Below are 14,886 nucleotides of genomic sequence, written 5' to 3'. Positions count from 1 at the left end.
AAAAAATTGCACATTTGTCCCAACCGGTATTTTTGAGAAATTAACGGGTATACCTGATACCCGCGGGTATGCCCGATACCCGACGGGTAATTACCGGAAAAATACCCGACGGGTAACGGATCAGGTATGGGACAAAGAATTACAACCGGGTACGGGCCTGGGATTACCAATACCCGGCCCATTGCCATTCTTATTAGTTGTAGATTACATTACATTGTGATACTATACATTACCATATAGGGTGAAGTGAAGACATGTCGGCTTGATTCAATTATGAGCCAAAATTCAAACATGTAGCTAACATTTCGTATTACAGACGCCTCATTCATTTCTATTATTAAAAAAAACAGTTTAGGCCAATTTTATACTATTTTTTTCTATAAATTTGAGTGATTTAATATTCCAAGTGTCTTTATCAAAATTTGTTAATAGAGGTCACCACCCCACCATTTTCTGTCAATCTTTTTAAACTTCAACAACACACCATCATGACCTTGTGATACCACCTGTCTGTCTCTCACTCTCTCTCTCTACAATTTCCAAATTTCCCCTCCAATATACCCGCCATTTTCTCCGTAAAATCACCGCTACAACCAACTGACTACAATCACCCAACACAACCTGTAGATTCCACCATTGACAATGCAGCAGTTCACCTTTCAAGATCACAATTTCAACATCACCAGCAGCCAATCCAGATCCAGCTATGGCGGTGCTGGTGCTCGAGACGCTAGTCCTGACTCTGTAATTTTCTCCAATTTTAGCCTCTTATCTTCTTCCGCTTCTGCTAGCGTTGATCGATGCTCTTCTGCTTCCGATGTTGTTGATCGTGATTCTCTCGTCTCCGCAATGTCTCTGGTAATTTGTTAATTATCGCTTCGATTTTGCTTACATACAGCGTCACGTTAGTTTTTATAATGTTCAGATTGTTTGATTTGATTTGATTCATGTTCACTGATTAGGCTTCCGATTTCGTTCACATACAGCGTTTCGTTAGTCGTTATAATGCTCATATTGTTAAATTTGATTCATGTTCAGTGATTAGGTTTCCGATTTCATTTAGAAAACAGCGGTTTATTAGTCACTATAATGTACAGATTGTTTAATAGATCATGTTCAGTGGTTAAGTTTTCGATTTCATTTCACTAGTCATTATAATGCACAGGTGATTAGGTTTCCGATTTCATTTAGAACAGCGTTTCAGTAGCCGTTATATTCTACAGATTGTTTAATTCGATTCATGTTCAGTGATTAGGTTTCCGATTTCGTTTACAACAGCGTTTCATTAGTCGTTATATTGTACAGATTGCTTAACTTAATTGATGTTTGGTGATTAGGTTTGCGATTTCATTTAATTAGTCATTATAATGTACAGATTGCTTAACTTGATTGATGTTCGCTGATTAGGTTTCTGATTTCATTCAGAAACAGCATTTTTATTAGTGATTATAATGTACAGATTTTTTAATTTGATTCATGTTCAGTGATTAGGTTTCCGATTTCGTTCACATACAGCGTTTCACTAGTCATTATGTTGTACAGGTAGTTTAATTCAATTGATGTTTAGTGAGTAGGTTTCCGGTTTCTGTGTAATGTGATTTATGTGACTTATTGGATCAACAAATCTAGTCATTATAGTTTACAGAGCGTTTAATCTGATAGAAGTTTACTTGTTTAGTGATTAGGTTTTCGGTTTATGTACAGTGCGATTTGTGTCTGATTGAAATTCAAATTCTGGTGAATCTAAGTGATTAAAATAGTGTTCTGATTTTGAAACAGCATTTGTCTGGACGTGCTTTTCGTGATTTTTCCACCTCCAGGGGTCCAGATCTAGATCCAAACAATGATTCCACAGTGCATAGCAGAAAAGTGGAAAAAGCAAAATGTAAAATATTATAAACCTTTCTACAGTGTCTTTTTAATCATTAAAGCTACTAACTGTTGAAGATTTTCCTTTAAGAAGGTGCAAATCATGATGATTTTTGTTTACTATTGTGTCTGCAGCTATAATAGATGGTGAGAATAATCAAACCCTGGATTCAGCAAGAAGCTCCTTCTCTCAGGCTGTAAAAGGTATTATTCCAATAAAATATAGTGCTAAACTGTTGCATTAGATTTTAAGGTTACTTTAAACCTGTCATAGATTGCAAGTTAGTGATTTGGTCAGAACATTAGGCTGTCAGCCATGAGGCTGGGGATCAAAATCTGATACTTATAAAGCTAACAACTATTGTTGGTTAGTGTTACAAATTGTCATATAACTGAACTAGTGTTGCTCTTTTATAGATTGCCAAAACCGGAAGTCTAGATCTGAAATTCTTCGGAAGAAGTCTGACCGGAGAAGACCTCCATCATTGGATCTGAACAATCAGTTGCCGAATATGACTAGTTCTTCTCCAAGACTTCCTATGAAAAGCTCTGTTTCAAACAGGCAAACTAGTATGTTCCCGAGTCCAGTAACACCAAAATACAGTCCTGCAAACAGCGGGATTCAGAAAGGTTGGAGTTCAGAACGTGTGCCGTTGCATACAAATACTAACCGGAGGCAGGTGAGTTCTGTATTAACGTCTTATAATAGTGGAAAAACATTGCCTTCAAAATGGGAAGATGCCGAGAGGTGGATATGTAGTCCAGTTGCAGGAGATGGTGCTTTTAGGCCTTCGGTTAAACAGCCGCAAAGGCGGCCCAAGGCAAAGAGTGGGCCGCTTTGGCCTCGTCGATCTGCATACAACAACTCCACGTATTCCCCGACAGTGCATATGTTTGACGGAGGGTCAGTGAATCTTGGGAGTTTATTCCCGGGATCACCATTTTCAAGTGGAGTAAATGCTGGTGATGGTTTGTCCGTTAGGTATCACAATCAACTTGACAACAGTGGGAACTTCCCTTCACTTAACGAGCCTTGTTTGGCAAGATCACTCAGCTTACATGGTTGCTCTGAATCGTTGAGTGAGTCATTGTTGCGTATAACTCAAGGTGCGTCGTATTAACTATTAACCTCTCTGTATGCCTTAATCGATATTTCAAAAAAAGATCTCTAGTTTAGTTATAATGCACATCACTAGATACTTTTTCATTTCTTAGTTCTAGTATTTCACGTTAAGTATATCAACTGTTAATAGGACTATAGTATCGCCAACGGCAAGTATATCATTTCTAACAGTTTAACCATTTTTTATAGATGGTAGGACCGGCTGTGTGACGGATGCTGCTACCAACATATCTCGTGATGTTTCACGAAGAGATATGGCAACCCAAATGAGTCCTGATGGTAGTCCATACTCGTCTCCTAGGAGGAGAAACTCAAACTCTATCTCCATGTCAACATCTATACTACCTGTGGAGGAGACGCGTTCCTCTAAAGCAGAAATGCGGGATGTACAGGTTGATGATCAGGTCGGTTTCTCAAGATGGTCTATGAAAACAAGATCTCAAATTCCAGCTAGGCGGTCTGCCTCAGAAATGATGGATGGCTGGAAAAGAAAATCCCTCGAGGCTCGTTCTGCTGATTGGGATGTTTCAGAGATGACAAAAAACCTCTCAAAGTATGCCTACTTTTCAGTTATTTTTTTTTTTGAGAGTAAAATGCCATTTTCGTCCCTGAGGTTTGGCCAGTTTTGCAACGTTCATCCAAAGGTTTTTTTTTCTGCACCTGGATCGAAAAGGTTTGAAATCTTGCCATTTCATCAGGCTCGTTAACTTCATCCATTTTTCTCCGTTAATTCAGGGGTGTTTCCATCTATTTTGTTAATATAAAGGGCAATTCGCTCTTTTTCACTTTATGTACATTTTTTTGTCTCAAATCTGGTTCATAAATGCTTTAAGTTAACAAAAAAGACGAAAATACCCCTTACCTAACGGAGAAAAATGGACGGAGTTAACGAGCCGTATGAAACTGACTAGTTTTTAAACCTTTTGGATCCAAATGCGGAAAAACAAACCATTGGTCGAAAGTCGCAAAACTGGCCAACCCTTAGGGACGAGACGAAAATGGCATTTTACTCTATTTTTCTCATCTGAAACCTTTATAGTATGTTTTGTGTATATATTGTTTATTTCATTTTCCAGGGTGAAACGAGAGGAAGCTAAAATTACTGCTTGGGAGAATTTACAGAAAGCTAAAGCAGAAGCAGCTATACGGAAACTTGAGGTTCATTTTCACTTTTCTTGCATAAGTTGTATTGCTATTTGGATTTAATTCTATATGTGAGTAATGAAGTCCGGCTATGTTGTATATAGATGAAACTGGAAAAGAAGAGATCATCGTCGATGGATAAGATAATGAATAAACTAAGATCAAACCAGAAAAAGGCTCAAGAAATGAGAGGGTCGGTTTTATCTAAGCAGACTCATGATCAAGTTTCTCCCAGATCTTCTTCTTCATCTTCTTCACACAAGGTCATATCGCTCATCAGGACTCCACAGATAGGTTCCATAAGCGGCTGCTTTACCTGCCATGCATTTTGACAAGATGTTTATGTTCTGTGAACTATGTAAGACGTCTCAGAAGATTTTCGACCATCTAGTTCGCTGGTGATCGACTGCTCCTTATTTTACCTAAAGGTATCCCTACTAACCTACGATTAATACATCATGTAATATGTGTTTCCTATATGTAATAACTAAACAAACCGTTACAAAGTATTTTTGACGATGGTCATATATAGCAACCGCCAACAGGAGAAGACAACATTTTGTAACCTGTGGTATTGTACTAAAGAAATCAATTCTGAATGGGTGAGAGCTATGGCTTGATGGTTGCGCATAAGACTAGGCAACCGGAAGGTCAGGGGTTCGAACCTAGTTTGGGGAGATAGTTAAGTTCATTATTATGTTCTTTATAAAAATGATTGATGTTATACATGTTCGAGTTTGGCCACCCGCCCCTCATGGGATAGGTAGCGTGTGAAATAGTAACGAAGAATTGATCACGTTGATTCTGAGAACACCTGTGACAATATTCCCAAATCACCCAAATTCGTCCCAAAACGTCAAGAATTTGAAATGAAAGGATGTTCTTATTGCAAAATTGATGAATGAGCATCCATATTACATGACAAGTACTTAATTTTTTTGAACGGTGACTTTCTTTTTGAGTGACCCAAATGACAAGTACTTAAATAAAGACAGATATTCAAAACAGGCCATAAAAGGGTCACTGGCCAAACACAAGCCCAAAAACAAAGTGCATAAAACAAGAAGAAAAACATGAAAGTGTCGGTAACTTTCACTAGAATGCGTATTTTGGACTGAAACTTGGGCAAGGCCCCCTTCCGGGCCTTGTCATGACATGCTCCTTGTTTCAAGCTTCAATTTGACTGGTAGAACGCCTAAAACGGAGACTCGTAGCCAAAGTTATAGTCATTTTCGTGTATCACTCTTGGTAGCTCGATCATGAGCCTCAAGAAATGCCATGGCTCCATTTTCCACACTTGGACCTACATCATATATAGACCATCCATGAGTGGAGCCTAACTTGTGTTCGTGGGGTGATCTAGCGGTGAGCCGGATTATAAGCGTCATGAACTTCGTGTTTCCCTAAGTTGAAGTCCATCTCCATGGACCATCCGTGGAGGAAGGGTGGATTGCAAGGGGGAAAGGGAAGTCGTGTTTTCAAACCTGCGACCTCCAACTTGCACAAATACAACCCTACCACCAGGCCAACCTAATTTTTTCTTCCTTGATTCCATTCCACATGTTTATATAAATGTAGTGGTAGGCTTACCACCACTTACTTTTAATACATATTGCTTGTTTAACTTGGTAGAGTTCAAGCTGATGTTTGGCTCATTTGAGCCCTATTCTAGAGCTTGAGCATGACTTATGAGTAGTTCTTTGAGCTTAAGCTCGGTTTATTGACTAATTAATTATTTTTATACATACATTTATATTTGTTTTTTATGTAATTATACCTATCAATCATCATATAACATAATATTATATTATATAATATTATATAATTTAGTTGTTTTTATCATAATTTTATTAATGATAATCATGATATTTAAATATTCATTAAGTATATTAAATTAAGTATTATATAAATAGTAGGTTCGTTTAGGCTTGTAAGTCTAGTTGAGTTCAATAAGTGAAACTTCATGTCAAACTCGTTTATTAAATGAGCTCCAATAATATGAGCTTAAGCTTGGTTCAATTTGAGTTTTTAGGGAACCGAAGCCAAGTAGATTATAAGCGGCTGGACCAACTTATATGGCTAGGTAAATTTAAGTGAAATCAGCTCTTGAATGTTTATACAGCTTTCATTTTACTTTTTTTTAACGACAAATTTCTTTATTCTTGTCATCTGTGGGACTTAAACCCAAGATCCCTCCTCCCAAGGTGTTTAAAGGCATTACTTTTGCCAATAGACCACACCCCATTGATAGCTTTCATTTTACTAACACATTACTTTTGAGCATTCAAACAAACACACATCTCAAATCCTTAATACTTATGTGGGCATTGGGCCGTATCTTGAGTGCAACATGGGCCTTGCCCTAAATCTTCAAAATAACACCACCAATAACATTTAATGATCTAAAAACACTTTATAGATGTCAACTAATAGAATTTCTCATCTTGAATGACGCGATGGAAATTCGGTATATTTATAAAGTAACAAAACATAAAATAGTGTTCACAATTGTATCAGATTTGACTACATAAAAAGTTATACAAGCACAAACATAAATTTGCGAGTCACAACCCATAGTAAAACTATTGATGGGGGTCTAGGTAAGGTGAGATGTAGACAAATCTCACCTCTATCCTAAAGGATAGAAAGACTGCTTCAGAACAAGTCATAACAAGTCATAGAAGTAAAAAAGGTGTACAAAGCTACTAAAAGTATAATAAAATAATAATAATACAAAACAAAAATAAAAATAATAACTATTCTCATAAGGTAAGAATAAATTAAAACAAACGCGTACCCTCTTCCTAAAAGTCTTTAACCTTAATTCTACGTCTTCAGAACTCATATCCTCGACCAAGTCCTCAGAGAGATGCAAGTCTAACAAATCCTGTCTAATTCGCTCTTCCCAAGTTAGTTTCAATCTACCTCTACTCATTCCCTCCACAGTAAGAGTTTTCACGGTTCTAACCGTGACCGTCACACGTCTCCTCCTAACATGTCCAAACCATCTTAACTTTCCCTCTCTTATCTTATCAGTTATACTAACCACTCTTAATCTTTCCCTAAAGACCTCATTTTTTATCTTATCCAACCTAGTGTGCCCACACATCCACCTTAGCATTCTCATATCTGCTACCTCCAGTTTACGTGTCCATGTCTTCTTAATGGCCCAACAATCTATTTCATATAACATAACAGGTCTAACTACAACCCGATAAAACTTATCCTTTAATTTAGCCAGGAACCTCTTGTCACACAATAGCCCAATAGCCACTCTCCGCCTACACCATTTCGCTTGGATGCGATGAGTTACGTCACTATCTATCTCCCCATCTCTCTGTATATACGATCCTAAATAGTTAAACTTACTTGCATGTGAAACCACTTAACCCTCAATGGTAATTTGGGTGTCCTTGTTATCGCCTTCATCGCTAAAAAACTGATGTATCTTCAATCCGATGAAGAGTAGGTAAAATTGATCACAAAAATATTGAATAATTTATTATATTATGTAATCGTATTAATCCATTGGAATAAATGTTATTTAATTCTTTTTGAATAAAATGTCTGAAATTAAAATTTTGGCACGCCACATGTTCAAAAATAAGAGAATCCAAATTTGACAAAGAATATAAAGATTCTAATAGATTTTCAATATTGGTTTAAAGTCTATCATGCCAAGTTTCTAGAAACAATAAATATAAACATATGAAGTTTCGAATACATCCCACCTATCCAATAAGACCAACGTATTTCTTCAAAGGAATTAAACCCAACATATTAGGTCGTGGCATCATCCAAAATATATATGTGGGGTTGAGATCCTGTACAAACAGTGCTAACTGTAAGAACCGTAAGAACAGATCTGAGCCATTGATAGTTTAAATTAAGGGTTGATATCGATTACAAATAAAACCCTTATAATTAATAATTAATACTATCAAGTTAGGGTATTTTAGTCATTTAGTCATTTCCCATAAAATACTAATTCCACCAAGTTTTTTAAACTAAAATAACTTTTATATATTTCATTAATTTTGAAAAAAAAAATTATACCATAAAATCAAGTATTTTTTTATCTTTAATATGAGTACCATATTGCTATACTTTTTTTTATTTAGAAAAATGACTTTTAAAAAAGTTACAAAAAGATGTTTTATAATTGTGCTAGTTACGTAGTTGGAATGTGCTAATATGAAAATGTATTGTGTTAATTTTAAATCTATACGTATGTTCTTATTTTATTATGTAATTCTTATATGTTGTTATTTTTTTTCCTTTTGTGTTGTTATTGGGAGCCTATTTATAAATAAATTTGTTTTCTACTAGTTATGTAATAGTATGTGTTATTTACAAAATTAAAACAAAAATATGAAATTGTGCTAGTATGTAACAGTATGTGTTGTTTATAAAATTAAAAAAAAAATGAAATTGTGCTAATTATGTACTAATTATGAAATTGTGCTAGTATGTGTTTATAAAATTAAAAAAAAATTGTGCTAGTATGTAACAATATGTGTTGTTTATAAAATAAAAAAAATGAAATTGTGCTAGTATAGAACAATATGTGTTGTTTATAAAACTAAAAAAATTGAAATTGTGCTAGTTATGTAATAGTATATGTTGTTATTTTTTCCTTTTGTGTTGTTATTGTGAGCCCATTTAGAAATAAATTCGTTGGAATGTCGTATTTTTATTGTGCTAATGTTGTTTTGTTGGTGTTACCGTCGGATGCCCAGACGGTGGTGTTAAGAGAGTGCTAATGTCGTTATTTGATTGTGCTAATGTCGTTTTTTGATTGTGCTAATGTCGTTATTTGATTGTGCTAATGTCGTTTTTTTATTGTGCTAATGTCGTTGATAATGGAAGTTCCTTTTTTGATTGAAACGAGAATGCTGATAATGTGGATGGTCTTACGTTATGCTAATGTCGTTTTTTGATTGTGCTAAGGTCGATGATAATGGAAGTTCCTTTTTTATTGAAACGAGAGTGCTAATAATGGAAGTTCTTTTTTTGATTGTGCTAATGTCGTTTATGTGGGTGTGCTTATGTTTTTTGTATTGGTGGTTCCTGCAGGTTGGTTTGATCTAAATATGTTACAAAAATTCAAATTTTGGTTTAAATTAATCTGCATGGATTTAGGGATACTTTGATAATTAATTTTAATTAGTTATAAATAAATAGGGTCAAAATGTCTAAATTACCCCTAAACTAATTTTTAATTGAATAACACTTGTTATTTATGTATTGGTTCTTATGGTTCTTACAAACATAAGAGTTTGTATTTGATCCCATGCCTATATATGTGATATGACCCACTAGGTTTCTGAATTCCACTATTTAAATACATTATAAACCCTTATTATCCCCGCTTTCAACATCCTAAATAAGGGTGGAGATACAATAGAAAGTTTATTTGGCTAGAAAGAATAGGAAGTGATCTTGATCATCCATTAAGTTAATCAAGGGTTAAGATTAAATTAGGGAAATTGAAAGGAAGAAAAGAGGTGCGTGAGTTTGTTCAAGGACATTCTAGTCAATCCAAGCCAATAGTTTCCCTCTCCTCCAATTCCCCCCCATTTTTTAAACGTTAATAACTCTTTCATACGACATTATTTTTTTATAAAAATTGCACCAAAAAAACGAGCGTTTTTTTATCTTTAAAACGAGTATACTATTGCTATATTTAAATTTTTTTTTAAACCCAGTTGCGTAAAACGCAATAAAAAAACCACGTAAAACGCAATGAAAAAAAACCCTAAAAATGACATTTTTCTAAAATGCAATGCACAAAAAACACAAAGAAATGACTTATTTGTAAAACGCAATGGCCAGAAACACATAGAAATGTCTTATTTGTAAAACGCAATGGTCAGAAAACACATAAAAATGTGTTTTACCTAAAACGCAATGCACCAAAAAACACAAAGAAATGACTTATTTGTAAAACGCAATGGCCAGAATACACTTAAAATGTCTGTTTTCTAAAACGCAATGGACTGAAAACACATAAAAAAAGTGTTTTACCTAAAACGCAATGCACCAAAAACTCAAAAAAATGTCTTATATGTAAAACGCAATGGCCAGAAAACACTTAAAAATGACTCATTCTAAAACGCAATGGACTGAAAACACCTAAAAAATGTGTTTTACCTAAAACGCAATGACTAAAAACACTTAAAAATGTGTTTTTTTCTAAAACGCAATAGCCAGAAACCAAATAAAACTCTCTTATTTCTAAAACGCAATGGACACATAAAACTGTCTGTCACTGTGAACTGTCTGAATTGTCTACGAATTATTGTCTTCGAAATGAGCCAATTTATGGAAAATTAATTTTTCTGATGCGTTTTTAGTACAGCAATTCAACCCCAGCCAGGGGCTCTGCCCCTTGGACCCCGCTACCGGGGGCTGCCGCCCCCGGACCCCCGCAAAGATCGTAAAACGCAATGACTAAATCAAAAACCCAGATCATGAAAATGAAATTAAAGAATTTCTTACATGGATCGAAGCCGATTCCTTCATCAATTGGCGAAATTTGAATGATAGAAACACTTATCAACGCTTGAATCGAACGAATCGAGTGATTATCTCCAAAATCACCGGAAAAACGAGATTTTTTTTATGAAATTAAACTGGGTTTTTTTCAAAAAAAAGCTGAAGAACACGTTGATCGGGTTCTGAATCATTGATTGGTGATGAAAATCGCACTATAATGTAGTGATTATTGAGATAGAAAGTGAAGAAATAGTTGAAGATGGTGGGTTTTGAAAATGGTGGGTTTTTGAATTTACAGGGTTTTGAAAAAGGAAGAAGAACGAGTTGGATTGAGTAAAATACCCTTTCTCTTTATTTTAAAATTTGCCACATGTCATAATTCTATGACTTCCTATCCTTCCTAGCGAAAATTAACTTCTATTTGATCTTTTCCCTCCTAAATAATACGGGTTGATGATCTGGTTACGAAATTATAACTTAGGTTGTAGTATAACTGTTTTATATTCGTTAGCATACATCAATTGAATTTTTTTTTTTTTTTTTTATTAATTGTTGTACACCTTAAGAAATTGAAATCCTCGATATCTCATATCTAAAATTTACATATTATAGTTATAGCATAGTAGTGTTGTATTTCATGCTTTGGAGGCTTCTTAAATTTTTTTTTAACATTACACTTTTAACCCACAACTCTTTGATTTTTTTACTTTCAACTAAAAGTTTTCATCTTTTTCAATTTAACCTCACAACTTTGTTAATTTTAACTTTGGTCCCCTATACTTTATATACTCCTCAAAACTTCCATTTTACGTTTCATTCTAAATTTTACGAGTTAAAACGACGCAATATACGTGTGTGGTTCAACGCTTTTACGTTTTGTTTTACACTACGCTCTAAATTTTGCGAGTTAACATCGTGGAACGGTGCATGTACATCGTCTATTTTTCCTGTTTGATAGGTTGTCGCAACGTGCGGGTCCCAAATCGACTTAGTTATTTTTTTCTATATTTTGCGTTTCGGTCTAATTTTTCTGCATTAACACGCCGCACCTTTAGTATTGATGGTCGTGGTGTCGCATTAATGCTATTTGTCATGGTTTTACGCCCCCGCCGTAACGCTGGGACTTAATACAGTTGTTGATTATATTTTAACAATTATCAAAATCCTGAAGCAAGACTCAAAATTGGCTTGACTTGGGATGTTGACTTCCACGAGGGAGGCACCTTAGCACCAATGAAGGATTGAAATGGAGCTAATCTGCAAAATTGATGTTAGTCTTGCTACAAGAAGAGAATTCTTAACATCATTTGACGTGAGATCGATCTAAAAGATCTTAAAATAATACAAAATAATATTATATTATAATGTAATAAAAATATTAAATAAATACTAGAGATTCAAATCTTCTATCTATCTATATTTTCTATAAAAGGAGAAAACTCGAGGACATAAGAAAAACTGAGGTGGCAGCCATAAAGGCTGTCCAATAATACGTTTCTTATTTCATTAAAGCTTAATATATAAAATCACTTTAAACTTCATTTAAACCTCTGCTCGTATTTAAAACTCTGTCTATATTATTATTGCATCACTTTAAAATCAAAACTCTGCCATATTCATCTATACAAAACCTTTGTCAGATTCAAAATTCAAAATTAAAACCATATATTCAAACTATATATATTCAAACTATATATATATATATATATATATATATATATATATATATATATATATATATATATGAATCTGGCTCCATATTCAAATTTCAATTCATCTCTCTCACTCACATCGGCAAGCATCTCTCTCTCTCTCTTTCAAATGCATAGCTCTCATGATTCAGCCGGTTAATCTCCGATTACAGATCTTTGTTCGAACGTTTGTTGATTCTGTTTACACATCATCGTTCCAATATCATTGTTCCAACATCGTCGTTCCAATGAACCTTCCCATCACACATCAACGTTTCAACATCGTTGTTGCAATATCATTGTTGCAACATCGTTGAAAGTTGCATGTACTACCTTCTTTGATGCGAGGGTTACATGTTAGGTTTGTGGCTTTTTTTTTTAACTGTGGTACTAATTTAAATTGATTATGAAGAAACAAGTGTTGATAATGTTGATAATTTTTATTAACAGTCACATTTTAGAAAGATAAAAATTTACTGAAATATGCATAAAATGTTACACATGCCGCAACCCCCGACCCCTACCCCGGGAGCGGGAACCGCGAGACAAGCAGTCAGTTGGTATCAGTGTTTATTAATTTGGCAGCGGAAATGAGAACATCAGGATCGTAGTTAAGAAATAAATTTTAGAGTTTCAAAACACCAAATTTTTATAATAAACGAATGGGATAAAACCCATGTTTCATTCACAATACATTTATAGGGATAAACCCTAATTATTGAAAACATAATATCCTTTTATTTAGGTAACTATTATAGCCACTTTCTTTAAGCCTTCAGTGCTCCATAGCTGGCTTCTTATAGCTTCACATTAAGTTACCTGAAACACGTTTTAAAAAGATTTTATCAACAAGAAATACTGGCGAGTGCATCCCAGTTTAATCAAAATAAGCTTTTATAACTTTACAGTATTGAGAGCGATTACAATGTTTAAATATACCCAATTACTCATTCAGTATTTTTCATGTTGGCAGTTCCATGACTGTGGTTATATTAGTATTGACTAACCCGTTGTCCAATAGTAACGCTTGACTAGTAGTGTATAACAAAACCCCACATACCGGCAGCAATTGTAGAATACAAAGACTCAATCACTATAAGTATACCTGAAAATATTTGAGATTTTGTAACACAGTTTGGTAGAAAAAGAGAATGACTCACAAACGGTGAGAAAAAGTAGAATGGACTCACATTGTAGACTTAGGTATTTCTATGGCTTCCTGGTAATATTTCTTGATTAAAATCTATTAAAAACATACAATGCATACGTGTTAGTAAGGTAACCCAAATCACATTAGCCATACAACACGAGAAAGAACCCCAACGAACTTAGTCAGGCAGAGCCTCGACATGCGTTACGGGGCCCTAGATCAATCGCGTAGGGTAACAAATTAGTGATCGGGGTTAAAATACTTACAACGAGGCAGAGCTTCGTGTTTTAGGGGGTATAATATCGAGCTACTTTTGGCTATAATAGAGACTGAGAGAGAAAGATAATTGAACGATGGAAAACTGAAGCTAAAAGGCTTCATTTATAGGTGAGATCGGGGGTCTCTCGTGCCCCGCGAGCCCCTGCCCTAGTTCTTTCACGCCCCGCGAGGGCACCCTAGCTACGGCTAGGGTTGCCAGGTTATAACCCTAGCTCTAAAACGCGTTGGACACGTGGCGCAATAGTGTGTCCGGCAAGATAAGCTTGTCGCGCCCCGCGACAGACTCAAGGGTCCCTGTCGCGGCCCGCAAGTAACACAAAAACTTTATTTTATTTGGTTCTTATAAAAACAAAGGTTATACGAGTCTAGTTTAGCGTATACGGGGTATATTTAGGGCGTTTTATAAGGGTTGTTATATCCTCCCCACCTTGTTTTAAATCTCGTCCTCGAGATTCATTGGAATAGGTGTGGATATTTCTTTTGCATTTCTGACTCGGGTTCCCATGTGTATTCTGGTCCTCTCTTTGAATCCCATTTCACTTTGACCAAAATTAATCTCTTATGTTTGAGATTCTTGATTTTTCTATCTTTAATCTGAAGTGGTTTTTCTACAAACTTAAGCTTTTCATTTACCTCTATGTCTTGAAGAGGCATTACCAATGATTTGTCGGCTAAGCATTTCTTAAGATTACATACATGAAATACATCATGTATTCCTGCCATTTCTTCTGGCAGTTGTAGCTGATATGCTACTGGTCCTATTCGTTTGATAATCTCAAAAGGTCCAACATACATTGGGCTTAGCTTTCCTCTTTTAATGAATCTGACAACTCCTTTCCATGGAGAAACTTTTAATAATACCTTATCTCCAACTTGAAATTCCAATGGTTTTCGTCTGTTATCTGCATAACTCTTTTGACGATCTCGTGCTGCTTTTAGTCTTTCCTTGACTTGAATAATTTTGTCAGCTGTTTGCTGTACTATCTCTGGTCCAGATAGTTGCTTTTCTCCAATCTCTGCCCAACAAACTGGAGTTCGGCATTTTCGTCCATAAAGTGCTTCAAACGGTGCAACATTAATGCTGGCATGATAACTGTTGTTGTAAGAAAATTCTATGAGAGGTAAGTGATCAT

General features: G+C 35.1%; 1 protein-coding gene across 1 annotated transcript; it reads left to right on the top strand.

The window, feature by feature from the left end:
• Window positions 1-452: 452 nt before the first annotated feature.
• On the top strand, window positions 453-4,826 carry LOC110915907. Its single transcript, XM_022160655.2, has 7 exons — window positions 453-858; window positions 1,780-1,885; window positions 2,005-2,073; window positions 2,287-2,976; window positions 3,182-3,545; window positions 4,069-4,150; window positions 4,240-4,826. Exons 1-7 carry the CDS (start codon window positions 643-645, stop codon window positions 4,465-4,467), a joined length of 1,755 nt encoding a protein of 584 aa, XP_022016347.1. The 5' UTR covers window positions 453-642; the 3' UTR covers window positions 4,468-4,826.
• The last annotated feature ends 10,060 nt before the right edge of the window (window positions 4,827-14,886 follow it).

This window comes from Helianthus annuus, chromosome 16, assembly GCF_002127325.2.
Source record: "Helianthus annuus cultivar XRQ/B chromosome 16, HanXRQr2.0-SUNRISE, whole genome shotgun sequence".
Taxonomy (NCBI): Eukaryota; Viridiplantae; Streptophyta; class Magnoliopsida; order Asterales; family Asteraceae; genus Helianthus; species Helianthus annuus.
The sequence above is the reverse complement of the archived record's forward strand: the minus strand, read 5'-3'. Positions and strand labels throughout refer to the sequence as shown.

Excerpts from the sequence above, each read along its gene's own strand:
- LOC110915907 (XM_022160655.2), top strand. The coding sequence starts at position 643 with ATGCAGCAGTTCACCTTTCAAGATCACAATTTCAACATCACCAGCAGC. Across the intron at positions 1,886-2,004 it reads AAAAGTGGAAAAAGCAAAAT|CTATAATAGATGGTGAGAAT; the intron begins GTAAAATATTAT and ends TTGTGTCTGCAG. Across the intron at positions 2,074-2,286 it reads CTTCTCTCAGGCTGTAAAAG|ATTGCCAAAACCGGAAGTCT; the intron begins GTATTATTCCAA and ends GCTCTTTTATAG.